This window comes from Engystomops pustulosus, unplaced genomic scaffold, assembly GCF_040894005.1.
Source record: "Engystomops pustulosus unplaced genomic scaffold, aEngPut4.maternal MAT_SCAFFOLD_255, whole genome shotgun sequence".
Lineage (NCBI taxonomy): Eukaryota > Metazoa > Chordata > Amphibia > Anura > Leptodactylidae > Engystomops > Engystomops pustulosus.
Genome location: NW_027285134.1, coordinates 16,278 through 32,310, shown reverse-complemented (window position 1 = coordinate 32,310; position 16,033 = coordinate 16,278). Strand labels below are relative to the sequence as shown.

Sequence of the window (16,033 nt, the reverse complement as noted above, 5' to 3'; positions counted from 1 at the left end):
GAGATGTGTAATCAGACCTCACACTGCTGTGCTCTGTGCTCTCTGCAGCCAGTGTTATGTACTGTCCCTGCAGAGATGTGTAATCAGACCTCACACTGCTGTGCTCTGTGCAGTGTTATGTATTGTCCCTGGTGAGATGTGTAATCAGACCTCACACTGCTGTGCTCTGTGCTCTGTGCAGTGTTATGTACTGTGTCTGTGGAGATGTGGATCCTGATGGTAGTAGCAGGACGGTGACACATGGATTTGTATAGCAGGGTTGCACTGGGGGAGTCCTCACACTGCTGTGCCCCTTCCCTCTGCTCGGGATGGTGCAGTGTAACGCGGAGCACAGACGCAGTAAACATTCATAATCTTTAATTTCACACCAGTAATAAAATGTCATAACATTTTCATAAAATAAATGTTCCAGTTTATATACAGAAAACAGACTGTACAGATCCCCCCGGCCCCCCGGCCCCCCGAGTCCCACAAAGAAACAGGCGAATGCAGCGCTCAGCAACACACAACCGCACATCGAAGATTGCAACTTGGTTTTGTGTTGTACTGGGGGCGGGGTTGACTACATGGTGCGCAGTCCTGGGGGAGGGGCATATTGCAGGCTCCGTTATTGGGTCTCGAAGCTCCCGTTCAGCTGCCCCTCCTCATAGTCCATCTGACACAAGATCATATTGTTCTTAAGAAAAAACTTGTCTCCAACGCAAAATCTGCAAAATACGGAAAACGGGAGTCAGTCCGGGAAATGACACAGGGGTCCTCACCTTAAAGGCATCTCCTCCGCTATACACAATATGGAGATGAATGGCTGGTGGAGGGGGTCCCACGTGACCCCAGTAACCTGATACCCATCCTCTATTCTGTCTTCAATGACGTCACCCCTTTAAAGGGAACCTACCACCACAAATCTACCTATAAATGTAGATTGGGTGGTAGGTGGATCAATGGGACGTGAGGATAGCCCTTTTAAGGGCTAATCCTCACGTCCCCACACTTTTTTGTTAACTTTTATTAGACATATATTCAAATTTACTTATGCGGCTACTGGGGCGTGGAGTAGCCGCATCTGAGGTTACACGAGGCGGCTACTCCACGCCCCGGTAGCCTCTTTTCCCCTCCTACTCACCCATCTTCGGCGCGCAGCTCCGCGTAGCTGCGCGCCCTCGTCCGGCGATCTTGCCGTCTGCGCATGTGTAGAAGAGCAGATCCGCGCCTGTTTCGGAGCAGTGACCGCGCAGGCACGGGCCTGCTCTTCTGCACATGCGCAGACGGCAGGATCGCCGGACGAGGACGTGCAGCTACGCGGAGCTGCGCGCCGAAAATGGGTGAATAGGAGGGGTAAAGAGGCTACCGGGGCGTGGAGTAGCCGCCTCGTGTAACCTCAGATGCGGCTACTCCACGCCCCAGTAGCCGCATAACTAAATTTGAATATATGTCTAATAAAAGTTAACAAAAAAGTGTGGGGACGTGAGGATTAGCCCTTAAAAGGGCTATCCTCACGTCCCATTGATCCACCTACCACCCAATCTACCTTAATAGGTAGATTTGTGGTGGTAGGTTCCCTTTAATGATCCCACCCCTTTAATAATCTCACCCCTTTAATGATCCCACCTTTTTAATTATCTCACCCCTTTAAGGAGCCCACCCCTTTAAGGAGCCCACCCCTTTTATGAAGCCCACCCCTTTTATGAAGCCCACCCCTTTAATTAGTGCACACCTTAATGGAGCCCACCCTTTAAGGAGCCTTCAATCCGGAAGTGAAATGTTTGATTTGGAATCGTTCAGTGAAATGGAAACATTTTATCGGAAGTGTCCGGTAGCAGATTCCTTCTAGTTACTCTTGGCAACCAATCACAGCTGAGCTTTCATTTTCCCACAGCGGTTCATACAATGAAAGATCCGCTCTGATTGGCAGCAGTGTTACCTCACACGCTTCTTGTATCTTGCATTGTGGATGCCGCGCTCGGCCACTAGATGGCGCTGTGTGCACTGCGGAGAGTCCGGCACTGGGCCGCGCTGCTGGACACATGGCGGGAATAGCGGTAACATCTCTGCCTCCTGTCAGTGAATAACCCCCCTCTCACAGCTCAGGGTATGTGTTCATGTTTCAATTACTAGTGGTGTAATGGTCTGCAGTATATATCATTATGTACCTGTCCTGGGGTAGAGGTGCAGAGCAATGCTCTGCAGAGGGGTCAGTGGTGTAATGGTCTGCAGTATATATCATTATGTACCTGTCCTGGGGTAGAGGTGCAGAGCAATGCTCTGCAGAGGGGTCAGTGGTGTAATGGTCTGCAGTATATAGCATAATCTACCTGTCTGGGGGTAGAGAGGCAGAGCAATGCTCTGCAGAGGGGTCAGTGGTGTAATATCCTGCAGTATATATCATTATGTACCTGTCCGGGGGTAGAGGTGCAGAGCAATGCTCTGCAGAGGGGTCAGTGGTGTAATGGTCTGCAGTATATATCATTATGTACCTGTCCGGGGGTAGAGAGGCAGAGCAATGCTCTGCAGAGGGGTCAGTGGTGTAATATCCTGCAGTATACATCATTATGTACCTGTCCGGGGGTAGAGAGGCAGAGCAATGCTCTGCAGAGGGGTCAGTGGTGTAATATCCTGCAGTATATATCATTATGTACCTGTCCAGGGGCAGAGCAATGCTCTGCAGAGAGGTCAGTGGTGCAATAACCTGCAGTATATACACTCAGTGGCCACTTTATTAGGTCCACCTGTCCAACTGCTCGTTAACACTTAATTTCTAATCAGCCAATCACATGGCGGCAGCTCAGTGCATTTAGGCATGTAGACATGGTCAGGACAATCTCCTGCAGTTCTCCCGAGCATCAGTATGGGGAAGAAAGGTGATTTGTGGCCTGTGAACGTGGCATGGTTGTTTGTGCCAGAAGGGCTGGTCTGAGTATTTCAGAAACTGCTGATCTACTGGGATTTTCACGCACAACCATCTCTAGGGTTTACAGAGAATGGTCCGAAAAAGAAAAAACATCCAGTGAGCGGCAGTTCTGTGGGCGGAAATGCCTTGTTGATGCCAGAGGTCAGAGGAGAATGGGCAGACTGGTTCGAGCTGATAGAAAGGAAACAGTGACTCAAATCGCCACCCGTTACACCCAAGGTAGGCAGAAGAGCATCTCTGAACGCACAGTACGTCCAACTCTGAGGCAGATGGGCTACAGCAGCAGAAGACCACACCGGGTGCCACTCCTTTCAGCTAAGAACAGGAAACTGAGGCTACAATTTGCACAAGCTCATCGAAATTGGACAGTAGAAGATTGGAAAAATGTTGCCTGGTCTGATGAGTCTCGATTTCTGCTGCGACATTCGGATGGTAGGGTCAGAATTTGGTGTCAACAACATGAAAGCATGGATCCATCCTGCCTTGTATCAGCGGCTCAGGCTGGTGGTGCTGGTGTCATGGATCCATCCTGCCTTGTATCAGCGGGTCAGGCTGGTGGTGGTGGTGTCATGGATCCATCCTGCCTTGTATCAGCGGGTCAGGCTGGTGGTGGTGGTGTCATGGATCCATCCTGCCTTGTATCAGCGGGTCAGGCTGGTGCTGGTGGTGTCATGGATCCATCCTGCCTTGTATCAGTGGGTCAGGCTGGTGGTGGTGGTGTCATGGATCCATCCTGCCTTGTATCAGCGGGTCAGGCTGGTGGTGGTGGTGTCATGGATCCATCCTGCCTTGTATCAGCGGGTCAGGCTGGTGGTGGTGGTGTCATGGATCCATCCTGCCTTGTATCAGCGGGTCAGGCTGGTGGTGGTGGTGTCATGGATCCATCCTGCCTTGTATCAGCGGCTCAGGCTGGTGGTGGTGGTGTCATGGATCCATCCTGCCTTGTATCAGCGGGTCAGGCTGGTGGTGCTGGTGTCATGGATCCATCCTGCCTTGTATCAGCGGGTCAGGCTGGTGGTGGTGTCATGGATCCATCCTGCCTTGTATCAGCGGGTCAGGCTGGTGGTGGTGGTGTCATGGATCCATCCTGCCTTGTATCAGCGGGTCAGGCTGGTGGTGGTGGTGTCATGGATCCATCCTGCCTTGTATCAGCGGGTCAGGCTGGTGGTGGTGGTGTCATGGATCCATCCTGCCTTGTATCAGCGGGTCAGGCTGGTGGTGGTGGTGTCATGGATCCATCCTGCCTTGTATCAGCGGGTCAGGCTGGTGGTGGTGGTGTCATGGATCCATCCTGCCTTGTATCAGCGGTCAGGCTGGTGGTGGTGGTGTCATGGATCCATCCTGCCTTGTATCAGCGGGTCAGGCTGGTGGTGGTGGTGTCATGGATCCATCCTGCCTTGTATCAGCGGCTCAGGCTGGTGGTGGTGGTGTCATGGATCCATCCTGCCTTGTATCAGCGGGTCAGGCTGGTGGTGCTGGTGTCATGGATCCATCCTGCCTTGTATCAGCGGGTCAGGCTGGTGGTGGTGGTGTCATGGATCCATCCTGCCTTGTATCAGCGGCTCAGGCTGGTGGTGCTGGTGTCATGGATCCATCCTGCCTTGTATCAGCGGGTCAGGCTGGTGGTGGTGGTGTCATGGATCCATCCTGCCTTGTATCAGCGGGTCAGGCTGGTGGTGGTGGTGTCATGGATCCATCCTGCCTTGTATCAGCGGGTCAGGCTGGTGGTGCTGGTGTCATGGATCCATCCTGCCTTGTATCAGCGGGTCAGGCTGGTGGTGCTGGTGTCATGGATCCATCCTGCCTTGTATCAGCGGGTCAGGCTGGTGCTGGTGGTGTCATGGATCCATCCTGCCTTGTATCAGCGGCTCAGGCTGGTGGTGCTGGTGTCATGGATCCATCCTGCCTTGTATCAGCGGGTCAGGCTGGTGGTGGTGGTGTCATGGATCCATCCTGCCTTGTATCAGCGGGTCAGGCTGGTGGTGCTGGTGTCATGGATCCATCCTGCCTTGTATCAGCGGGTCAGGCTGGTGGTGGTGGTGTCATGGATCCATCCTGCCTTGTATCAGCGGGTCAGGCTGGTGGTGGTGGTGTCATGGATCCATCCTGCCTTGTATCAGCGGGTCAGGCTGGTGGTGGTGGTGTCATGGATCCATCCTGCCTTGTATCAGCGGCTCAGGCTGGTGGTGGTGGTGTCATGGATCCATCCTGCCTTGTATCAGCGGGTCAGGCTGGTGCTGGTGGTGCCATGGATCCATCCTGCCTTGTATCAGCGGGTCAGGCTGGTGGTGGTGGTGTCATGGATCCATCCTGCCTTGTATCAGCGGCTCAGGCTGGTGGTGGTGGTGTCATGGATCCATCCTGCCTTGTATCAGCGGGTCAGGCTGGTGGTGGTGGTGTCATGGATCCATCCTGCCTTGTATCAGCGGCTCAGGCTGGTGGTGGTGGTGTCATGGATCCATCCTGCCTTGTATCAGTGGCTCAGGCTGGTGGTGGTGGTGTCATGGATCCCTCCTGCCTTGTATCAGCGGGTCAGGCTGGTGGTGGTGGTGTCATGGATCCATCCTGCCTTGTATCAGCGGCTCAGGCTGGTGGTGCTGGTGTCATGGATCCATCCTGCCTTGTATCAGCGGGTCAGGCTGGTGGTGGTGGTGTCATGGATCCATCCTGCCTTGTATCAGCGGGTCAGGCTGGTGGTGGTGGTGTCATGGATCCATCCTGCCTTGTATCAGCGGCTCAGGCTGGTGGTGCTGGTGTCATGGATCCATCCTGCCTTGTATCAGCGGGTCAGGCTGGTGGTGGTGGTGTCATGGATCCATCCTGCCTTGTATCAGCGGGTCAGGCTGGTGGTGCTGGTGTCATGGATCCATCCTGCCTTGTATCAGCGGCTCAGGCTGGTGGTGCTGGTGTCATGGATCCATCCTGCCTTGTATCAGCGGCTCAGGCTGGTGGTGCTGGTGTCATGGATCCATCCTGCCTTGTATCAGCGGGTCAGGCTGGTGGTGGTGGTGTCATGGATCCATCCTGCCTTGTATCAGCGGGTCAGGCTGGTGGTGCTGGTGTCATGGATCCATCCTGCCTTGTATCAGCGGGTCAGGCTGGTGGTGGTGGTGTCATGGATCCATCCTGCCTTGTATCAGCGGGTCAGGCTGGTGGTGGTGGTGTCATGGATCCATCCTGCCTTGTATCAGCGGGTCAGGCTGGTGGTGGTGGTGTCATGGATCCATCCTGCCTTGTATCAGCGGGTCAGGCTGGTGGTGGTGGTGTCATGGATCCATCCTGCCTTGTATCAGCGGGTCAGGCTGGTGGTGGTGGTGTCATGGATCCATCCTGCCTTGTATCAGCGGGTCAGGCTAGTGGTGGTGGTGTCATGGATCCATCCTGCCTTGTATCAGCGGGTCAGGCTGGTGGTGCTGGTGTCATGGATCCATCCTGCCTTGTATCAGCGGCTCAGGCTGGTGGTGGTGGTGTCATGGATCCATCCTGCCTTGTATCAGCGGCTCAGGCTGGTGGTGGTGGTGTCATGGATCCATCCTGCCTTGTATCAGCGAGTCAGGCTGGTGCTGGTGGTGTCATGGATCCATCCTGCCTTGTATCAGCGGGTCAGGCTGGTGGTGGTGGTGTCATGGATCCATCCTGCCTTGTATCAGCGGCTCAGGCTGGTGGTGGTGGTGTCATGGATCCATCCTGCCTTGTATCAGCGGCTCAGGCTGGTGGTGGTGGTGTCATGGATCCATCCTGCCTTGTATCAGCGGGTCAGGCTGGTGCTGGTGGTGTCATGGATCCATCCTGCCTTGTATCAGCGGGTCAGGCTGGTGGTGGTGGTGTCATGGATCCATCCTGCCTTGTATCAGCGGGTCAGGCTGGTGGTGGTGGTGTCATGGATCCATCCTGCCTTGTATCAGCGGGTCAGGCTGGTGGTGCTGGTGGTGTCATGGATCCATCCTGCCTTGTATCAGCGGGTCAGGCTGGTGGTGCTGGTGTCATGGATCCATCCTGCCTTGTATCAGCGGCTCAGGCTGGTGGTGGTGGTGTCATGGATCCATCCTGCCTTGTATCAGCGGGTCAGGCTGGTGGTGCTGGTGTCATGGATCCATCCTGCCTTGTATCAGCGGGTCAGGCTGGTGGTGGTGTCATGGATCCATCCTGCCTTGTATCAGCGGCTCAGGCTGGTGGTGGTGGTGTCATGGATCCATCCTGCCTTGTATCAGCGGGTCAGGCTGGTGGTGGTGGTGTCATGGATCCATCCTGCCTTGTATCAGCGGGTCAGGCTGGTGGTGGTGGTGTCATGGATCCATCCTGCCTTGTATCAGCGGCTCAGGCTGGTGGTGGTGGTGTCATGGATCCATCCTGCCTTGTATCAGCGGCTCAGGCTGGTGGTGGTGGTGTCATGGATCCATCCTGCCTTGTATCACCGGGTCAGGCTGGTGGTGGTGGTGTCATGGATCCATCCTGCCTTGTATCAGCGGGTCAGGCTGGTGGTGCTGGTGTCATGGTGTCTTCGGGCCCCTTGGTAACGCCACAGCCTAGCTGAGTATTGTTGCTGCCCATGTCCATCCCTTTATGAGCACAATGTACCCTGTAACATCTGATGGCTACTTTCAGCAGGATAATGCCCCATGTCATAAAGCTGGAAGCATCTCAGACTGGTTTCTGGAACATGACAATGAGGTCACTGGACACAAATGGCTCCACAGTCACCAGATCTCAATCCAATAGAGCATCTTTGGGATGTGGTGGAACGGGAGATTGGCATCATGGATGTGCAGCCGACAAATCTGCGGCAACTGTGTGATGCCATCATGTCACTATGGAGCAAAATCTCTGAGGAGCTTCCAGCACCTTGTTGTATCTATGCCACCAAGAATTGAGGAAGTTCTGAAGGCAAAAGGGGGTCCAACCCGTTACTAGCATGGTGCACCTAATAAAGGGGGCGGTGAGGGTATATCATTATGTGCCTGTCTGGGGGTACAAGGGCAGAGCAATGCTCTGCAGAGGGTTGGGTTGTGAAATGATCTGCAGAATATATCACTATGTAAGTGTTAAGAGGTAAATGGGTGATGTTCTGCAGATGGGTGACGGGTTATCTGTCAGGTGGAGGAGGAGTGATGCTCTGCAGAGCGGTAAGTGGTGTAATAGTCTGCAGTATATATCACTCTGTAAGTGGTGATGTTCTGCAGATGGGTGACGGGTTATCTGTCAGGTGGAGGAGGAGTGATGCTCTGCAGAGCGGTAAGTGGTGTAATAGTCTGCAGTATATATCACTCTGTAAGTGGTGATGTTCTGCAGATGGGTGACGGGTTATCTGTCAGGAGGTGGAGGAGTGATGCTCTGCAGATGAGTAGAGATGCTCTGCGGTGCCTCACCTCTGGTTGCAGAGCTGGCAGGCGAAGCAGTCCAGGTGATAGACGTTCTCTCTCGCGCGCATCACCATCTCGAAGGCCGGGATGAGTTTACTACACGCTGCACAGTTTCCTGTGGTCCCGAACAACCTGCGGAGGAGACAAGGGGGAGGGGTCACCTTAGTCACACCCAAAGCTGCACACACACATCTGTGTCTTGTCATTAGACTGTTAAAGGAAATCTCCCATCAGACTCCATCCTACATTCATTACACTGTGCTGGAGCGCATGGTGTGAGGTTACACTAGAGAGGGGGAGACAGTGTAACAGCCTGTGAAACTACAACATGGAGGCAGGACCGTATGACCACTGGGGGAGAAGCAGTGACTACTTGGGGCAGTCCTGTTATTACAGGGGGGAGAGCATTGTGATTAGGAGAGGTAGTCACAGCCCCGCCCCCTGCCTGTATATCCTGTGTGAGGTAGTCACAGCCCCCCCCCCTGCCTGTATATCCTGTGTGAGGTAGTCACAGCCCCGCCCCCTGCCTGTATATCCTGTGTGAGAGGTAGTCACAGCCCTGCCCCCTGCCTGTATATCCTGTGTGAGAGGTAGTCACAGCCCCGCCCCCTGCCTGTATATCCTGTGTGAGAGGTAGTCACAGCCCCGCCCCCTGCCTGTATATCCTGTGTGAGGTAGTCACAGCCCCGCCCCCTGCCTGTATATCCTGTGTGAGAGGTAGTCACAGCCCCGCCCCCTGCCTGTATATCCTGTGTGAGAGGTAGTCACAGCCCCGCCCCCTGCCTGTATATCCTGTGTGAGAGGTGGTCACAGCCCCGCCCCCTGCCTGTATATCCTGTGTGAGAGGTAGTCACAGCCCCGCCCCCTGCCTGTATATCCTGTGTGAGAGGTAGTCACAGCCCCACCCCCTGCCTGTATATCCTGTGTGAGAGGTGGTCACAGCCCCGCCCCTGCCTGTATATCCTGTGTGAGAGGTAGTCACAGCCCCGCCCCTGCCTGTATATCCTGTGTGAGAGGTAGTCACAGCCCCGCCCCCTGCCTGTATATCCTGTGTGAGGTAGTCACAGCCCCGCCCCCTGCCTGTATATCCTGTGTGAGAGGTAGTCACAGCCCCGCCCCCTGCCTGTATATCCTGTGTGAGAGGTAGTCACAGCCCCGCCCCCTGCCTGTATATCCTGTGTGAGAGGTAGTCACAGCCCCGCCCCCTGCCTGTATATCCTGTGTGATGGTAGTCACAGCCCCGCCCCCTGCCTGTATATCCTGTGTGAGAGGTAGTCACAGCCCCGCCCCCTGCCTGTACATCCTGTGTGAGAGGTAGTCACAGCCCCGCCCCCTGCCTGTATATCCTGTGTGAGGTAGTCACAGCCCCGCCCCCTGCCTGTATATCCTGTGTGAGGTAGTCACAGCCCCGCCCCCTGCCTGTATATCCTGTGTGAGAGGTAGTCACAGCCCCGCCCCCTGCCTGTATATCCTGTGTGAGAGGTAGTCACAGCCCGCCCCCTGCCTGTATATCCTGTGTGAGAGGTAGTCACAGCCCTGCCCCCCGCCTGTATATCCTGTGTGAGGGGTAGTCACAGCCCCGCCCCCTGCCTGTATATCCTGTGTGAGGGGTAGTCACAGCCCCGCCCCCTGCCTGTATATCCTGTGTGAGGGGTAGTCACAGCCCCGCCCCCTGCCTGTATATCCTGTGAGAGGGGTAGTCACAGCCCCGCCCCCTGCCTGTATATCCTGTGTGAGAGGTGGTCACAGCCCCGCCCCCTGCCTGTATATCCTGTGTGAGAGGTGGTCACAGCCCCGCCCCCTGCCTGTATATCCTGTGTGAGAGGTAGTCACAGCCCCGCCCCCTGCCTGTATATCCTGTGTGAGAGGTAGTTACAGCCCTGCCCCCTGCCTGTATATCCTGTGTGAGAGGTAGTTACAGCCCCGCCCCCTTCCTGTATATCCTGTGTGAGAGGTAGTCACAGCCCCGCCCCCTGCCTGTATATCCTGTGTGAGAGGTAGTCACAGCCCCGCCCCCTGCCTGTATATCCTGTGTGAGAGGTAGTCACAGCCCCGCCCCCTGCCTGTACATCCTGTGTGATGGTAGTCACATCCCCGCCCCCTGCCTGTATATCCTGTGTGATGCCCCGCCCCCTGCCTGTACATCCTGTGTGATAGGTAGTCACAGCCCCGCCCCCTGCCTGTATATCCTGTGTGATAGGTAGTCACAGCCCCGCCCCCTGCCTGTACATCCTGTGTGATAGGTAGTCACAGCCCCGCCCCTGCAGGTCCTCACCTCAGGTAGTCTCTGCGGCACAGGATGAGGTTGGCCTTGGTGTACAGGGTGGACCCCACCTCCCCCAGGCGGCAGTCGCAGCAGGCGCACTTGAGGCAGTCCTCGTGCCAGTACTTGTCCAGCGCCTTCAGCAGGTAGCGGTCCTTGATCTTGCGGTTGCAGCCGGCGCAGCCTTTCTGTTTCCCTTTGGGCTGCACTGAGAGCATGGGCACTCCTAGGGGACAGGAGAGGGACACGTCACACACAGAAAGACTCCCCTAAGCCACACCCCCAGTGACGCCCTGGCCACGCCCCACATTGTAACCAAAACATCTCAATAATAAACATTGTCTCAATAATAAATACATTGCCCAGCGCCTCCCCCACCCCCCCTCCGCCTGTAATGGAGATGGAGCCCCCCCACCCCCCCCCTCCGCCTGTAATGGAGATGGAGCCTCCCCCACCCCCCCTCCGCCTGTAATGGAGATGGAGCCTCCCCCACCCCCCCTCCGCCTGTAATGGAGATGGAGCCTCCCCCACCCCCCCCTCCGCCTGTAATGGAGATGGAGCCTCCCCCACCCCCCCCTCCGCCTGTAATGGAGATGGAGCCTCCCCCACCCCCCCTCCGCCTGTAATGGAGATGGAGCCTCCCCCACCCCCCCTCCGCCTGTAATGGAGATGGAGCCTCCCCCACCCCCCCCCCTCCGCCTGTAATGGAGATGGAGCCTCCCCCACCCCCCCCTCCGCCTGTAATGGAGATGGAGCCTCCCCCACCCCCCCCTCCGCCTGTAATGGAGATGGAGCCTCCCCCACCCCCCCCCTCCGCCTGTAATGGAGATGGAGCCTTACCCACCGCCCCTCCGCCTGTAATGGAGATGGAGCCTCCCCCACCCCCCCCTCCGCCTGTAATGGAGATGGAGCCTCCCCCACCCCCCCTCCGCCTGTAATGGAGATGGAGCCCCCCCACCCCCCCCTCCGCCTGTAATGGAGATGGAGCCTCCCCCACCCCCCCCTCCGCCTGTAATGGAGATGGAGCCTCCCCCACCCCCCCCTCCGCCTGTAATGGAGATGGAGCCTCCCCCACCCCCCCCTCCGCCTGTAATGGAGATGGAGCCTCCCCCACCCCCCCCCTCCTGTAATGGAGATGGAGCCTCCCCCACCCCCCCCCCCTCCTGTAATGGAGATGGAGCCTCCCCCACCCCCCCCTCCGCCTGTAATGGAGATGGAGCCTCCCCCACCCCCCCCTCCGCCTGTAATGGAGATGGAGCCTCCCCCACCCCCCCTCTGCCTGTAATGGAGATGGAGCCTCCCCCACCCCCCCTCTGCCTGTAATGGAGATGGAGCCTCCCCCACCCCCCCCTCCGCCTGTAATGGAGATGGAGCCTCCCCCACCCCCCCTCCGCCTGTAATGGAGATGGAGCCTCCCCCCCCCCCCCCCCCTCCGCCTGTAATGGAGATGGAGCCTCCCCCACCCCCCCTCCGCCTGTAATGGAGATGGAGCCTCCCCCACCCCCCCCCTCCGCCTGTAATGGAGATGGAGCCTCCCCCACCCCCCCCCTCCGCCTGTAATGGAGATGGAGCCTCCCCCACCCCCCCCTCCGCCTGTAATGGAGATGGAGCCTCCCCCACCCCCCCCTCCGCCTGTAATGGAGATGGAGCCTCGACCACCCCCCCCCCCCTCCGCCTGTAATGGAGATGGAGCCTTACCCACCGCCCCTCCGCCTGTAATGGAGATGGAGCCTCCCCCACCCCCCCCTCCGCCTGTAATGGAGATGGAGCCTCCCCCACCCCCCCCTCCGCCTGTAATGGAGATGGAGCCTTACCCACCGCCCCTCCGCCTGTAATGGAGATGGAGCCTCCCCCACCCCCCCCCCCCTCCGCCTGTAATGGAGATGGAGCCTCCCCCACCCCCCCTCCGCCTGTAATGGAGATGGAGCCCCCCCACCCCCCCCTCCGCCTGTAATGGAGATGGAGCCTCCCCCACCCCCCCTCTGCCTGTAATGGAGATGGAGCCTCCCCCACCCCCCCCTCCGCCTGTAATGGAGATGGAGCCTCCCCCACCCCCCCCTCCGCCTGTAATGGAGATGGAGCCTCCCCCACCCCCCCTCCGCCTGTAATGGAGATGGAGCCTCCCCCACCCCCCCCTCCGCCTGTAATGGAGATGGAGCCTCCCCCACCCCCCCCCCTCCTGTAATGGAGATGGAGCCTCCCCCACCCCCCCCCCCCCTCCTGTAATGGAGATGGAGCCTCCCCCACCCCCCCCTCCGCCTGTAATGGAGATGGAGCCTCCCCCACCCCCCCCTCCGCCTGTAATGGAGATGGAGCCTCCCCCACCCCCCCCTCTGCCTGTAATGGAGATGGAGCCTCCCCCACCCCCCCTCTGCCTGTAATGGAGATGGAGCCTCCCCCACCCCCCCCTCCGCCTGTAATGGAGATGGAGCCTCCCCCACCCCCCCCTCCGCCTGTAATGGAGATGGAGCCTCCCCCACCCCCCCCTCCGCCTGTAATGGAGATGGAGCCTCCCCCACCCCCCCCTCCGCCTGTAATGGAGATGGAGCCTTACCCACCGCCCCTCCGCCTGTAATGGAGATGGAGCCTCCCCCACCCCCCCCTCCGCCTGTAATGGAGATGGAGCCTCCCCCACCCCCCCCTCCGCCTGTAATGGAGATGGAGCCTCCCCCACCCCCCCCCCCTCCTGTAATGGAGATGGAGCCTCCCCCACCCCCCCCCTCCTGTAATGGAGATGGAGCCTCCCCCACCCCCCCCCTCCGCCTGTAATGGAGATGGAGCCTCCCCCACCCCCCCCCTCCGCCTGTAATGGAGATGGAGCCTCCCCCACCCCCCCCTCCGCCTGTAATGGAGATGGAGCCTCCCCCACCCCCCCTCCGCCTGTAATGGAGATGGAGCCTCCCCCACCCCCCCCTCCGCCTGTAATGGAGATGGAGCCTCCCCCACCCCCCCCTCCGCCTGTAATGGAGATGGAGCCTCCCCCACCCCCCCCTCCGCCTGTAATGGAGATGGAGCCTCCCCCACCCCCCCCTCCGCCTGTAATGGAGATGGAGCCTCTACCCACAAGGCTCTGGGCTCAGTGGTTGTTTATGGGGGAGCTTTACTGTTACACTGTGACTGGTGTATGGAGAGGGATCTTGTCAGAGATTATTATTGTAATTATTGAGACGACTATTATTATTATTATTATTAATTATTATTATTATTATTAATCGTCTCAATAATAATAATAAATAATTGTCTCAGTAACTTCAATAATGAGCTCTGAGAAAATGTAACAGTAAAGCTCTTGCAGCCAACCCTAAGCCCATAGCCTAGCGCTGTGTCCCTATGGCAGGTGGAGTGTGGAGGTTCTGGGTTCAAATCCAAGTTCTAACTAGAGACCTTGAGTCTGGGGAAGCCCTGGGAGATGTAGACACCGAATCTCTGACACATCTCTCAAAAGGATTCCCTGCCCGATGTCTGTAGAAACCATTCAGCATCCCAAGTTCTGCCTTTCAAAGTATTTACTATGCAGGACAGTCCCAGCCAGTGCTGGACCTAGAGGGAATATCCGGGACAATCTCCCAGCTGCCTGTGAGGGCGGGACAAAGGTGAAAAACCGGGACAATCCTGCCAAATCTGGGACATTTTGGAGCTATACACACAGGGGCCACACACTGCAGGTCCAGGGGCCAAGCACACTGCAACATGGGTGCTCCTAGGGGACAGAAGAGGGACACCTCACATACTGGGCACTGGGGCCACACACGCTGAGCTCCCCCCAGATACTGTGTATTCAGGGGCCGCACGCTGCAGCTCCTGTTAATCTATGTCTTTCTTGTAACAAAAATGTCATTTTATAAACTGATCTGGAGCATCACCCCCCAGGAGTCATACAGGGCCCTGGACCCCAATATTATAGGATCTGCATGATGTATATTTGGGGGTGGGGGGTCTCTGGTCTCTGTAGATCACATTCACCCAAAACTAATCTATCCTAAGGCGAGATCAGACAGCATCAATCTATCTCAGAGAAGAAGCAAACAAGAGCAATTTATTAGGATACGACTTCTTTATTTACCCCCCCCCCCCCCCCCTCCCGGTGAGAAGCGTCATGTCCGCAGCTCCAGTGCATCATCGCGTAACACGCATACAAGCGATGGGGGGCTAGTGCCGGGAGCTACCGTTGGCCTCCTAGATTTTAGGGGGGGGGCTGCCTCTCTGGTGTGCGGATTTGGGGGGGGGGGCTCTGCCTCTGTGGTGCGGGGGTCTTGCAGCTGACCCCCTTGTGATGCGAGGACCTGTCTCGCAGTGATAAGTGACCGCCGTCTCTCGGAGCCTCCGCAGCACTTAAGACGCGACGCATGGATCAGCCGCAGCCATGGAGACGGCGCACAAACCTCTTACTGCTTTCTGGAGAAGTCTCCAGCGCCGCCGCCTGATACATTACATAAATGGTGATCAGAACGATATTCCCCTGAGAAACGCATTAACTAGCGCTGCCCCTGACCTGCGCTCAACTCCCAGAATCCTCTGCTCCAGAGCATCAATGTACACTTAAAGGGATATCCCAACAGGTGTGACTACAGACTGCAGACAGTGTTAGTGTCCTCACACTGCTGTGCTCTGTGCTCTCTGCAGCCAGTGTTATGTATTGTCCCTGGAGAGATGAGTAATCAGCCCTCACACTGCTGTGCTCTGTGCTCTCTGCAGCCAGTGTTATATATTGTCCCTGGAGAGATGTGTAATCAGACCTCACACTGCTGTGCTCTGTGCTCTCTGCAGCCAGTGTTATGTACTGTCCCTGGAGAGATGTGTAATCAGACCTCACACTGCTGTGCTCTGTGCTCTCTGCAGCCAGTGTTATGTACTGTCCCTGGAGAGATGTGTAATCAGACCTCACACTGCTGTGCTCTGTGCTCTCTGCAGCCAGTGTTATGTATTGTCCCTGGAGAGATGTGTAATCAGACCTCACACTGCTGTGCTCTGTGCTCTCTGCAGCCAGTGTTATGTACTGTCCCTGGAGAGATGTGTAATCAGACCTCACAATGCTGTGCTCTGTGCTCTCTGCAGCCAGTGTTATGTATTGTCCCTGGAGAGATGTGTAATCAGACCTCACACTGCTGTGCTCTGTGCTCTCTGCAGCCAGTGTTATGTATTGTCCCTGGAGAGATGTGTAATCAGACCTCACACTGCTGTGCTCTGTGCTCTCTGCAGCCAGTGTGATGTATTGTCCCTGGAGAGATGTGTAATCAGACCTCACACTGCTGTGCTCTGTGCTCTCTGCAGCTAGTGTTATGTATTGTACCTGGAGAGATGTGTAATCAGACCTCACACTGCTGTGCTCTGTGCTCTCTGCAGCCAGTGCTATGTATTGTCCCTGGAGAGATGTGTAATCAGACCTCACAATGCTGTGCTCTGTGCTCTCTGCAGGCAGTGTTATGTATTGTCCCTTGTGAGATGTGTAATCAGACCTCACACTGCTGTGCTCTGTGCTCTCTGCACCCAGTGTTATGTATT

General features: G+C 56.8%; 1 protein-coding gene across 1 annotated transcript; it reads right to left on the bottom strand.

Annotated features, from left to right (window-relative positions):
* Positions 1-342: 342 nt before the first annotated feature.
* LOC140110339 (rhombotin-1) lies at positions 343-10,774 on the bottom strand. Its single transcript, XM_072132177.1, has 3 exons — positions 10,544-10,774; positions 8,275-8,400; positions 343-707 (listed from the first exon to the last, which is right to left on the bottom strand). The coding sequence occupies exons 1-3, from the start codon at positions 10,747-10,749 to the stop codon at positions 608-610; spliced, it is 432 nt and encodes a 143-aa protein (XP_071988278.1). The 5' UTR covers positions 10,750-10,774; the 3' UTR covers positions 343-607.
* Between the last annotated feature and the right edge of the window lie 5,259 nt (positions 10,775-16,033).

What these genes read in the sequence shown, in the direction of transcription:
- LOC140110339 (XM_072132177.1), bottom strand. Translation starts at nt 10,749, where the DNA reads ATGCTCTCAGTGCAGCCCAAAGGGAAACAGAAAGGCTGCGCCGGCTGC. An exon ending in TGCCGCAGAGACTACCTGAG is followed by an intron (nt 8,401 to 10,543) that starts GTGAGGACCTGC and finishes TCTCCTCCGCAG; the next exon opens with GTTGTTCGGGACCACAGGAA. An exon ending in TGCCAGCTCTGCAACCAGAG is followed by an intron (nt 708 to 8,274) that starts GTGAGGCACCGC and finishes CGTATTTTGCAG; the next exon opens with ATTTTGCGTTGGAGACAAGT.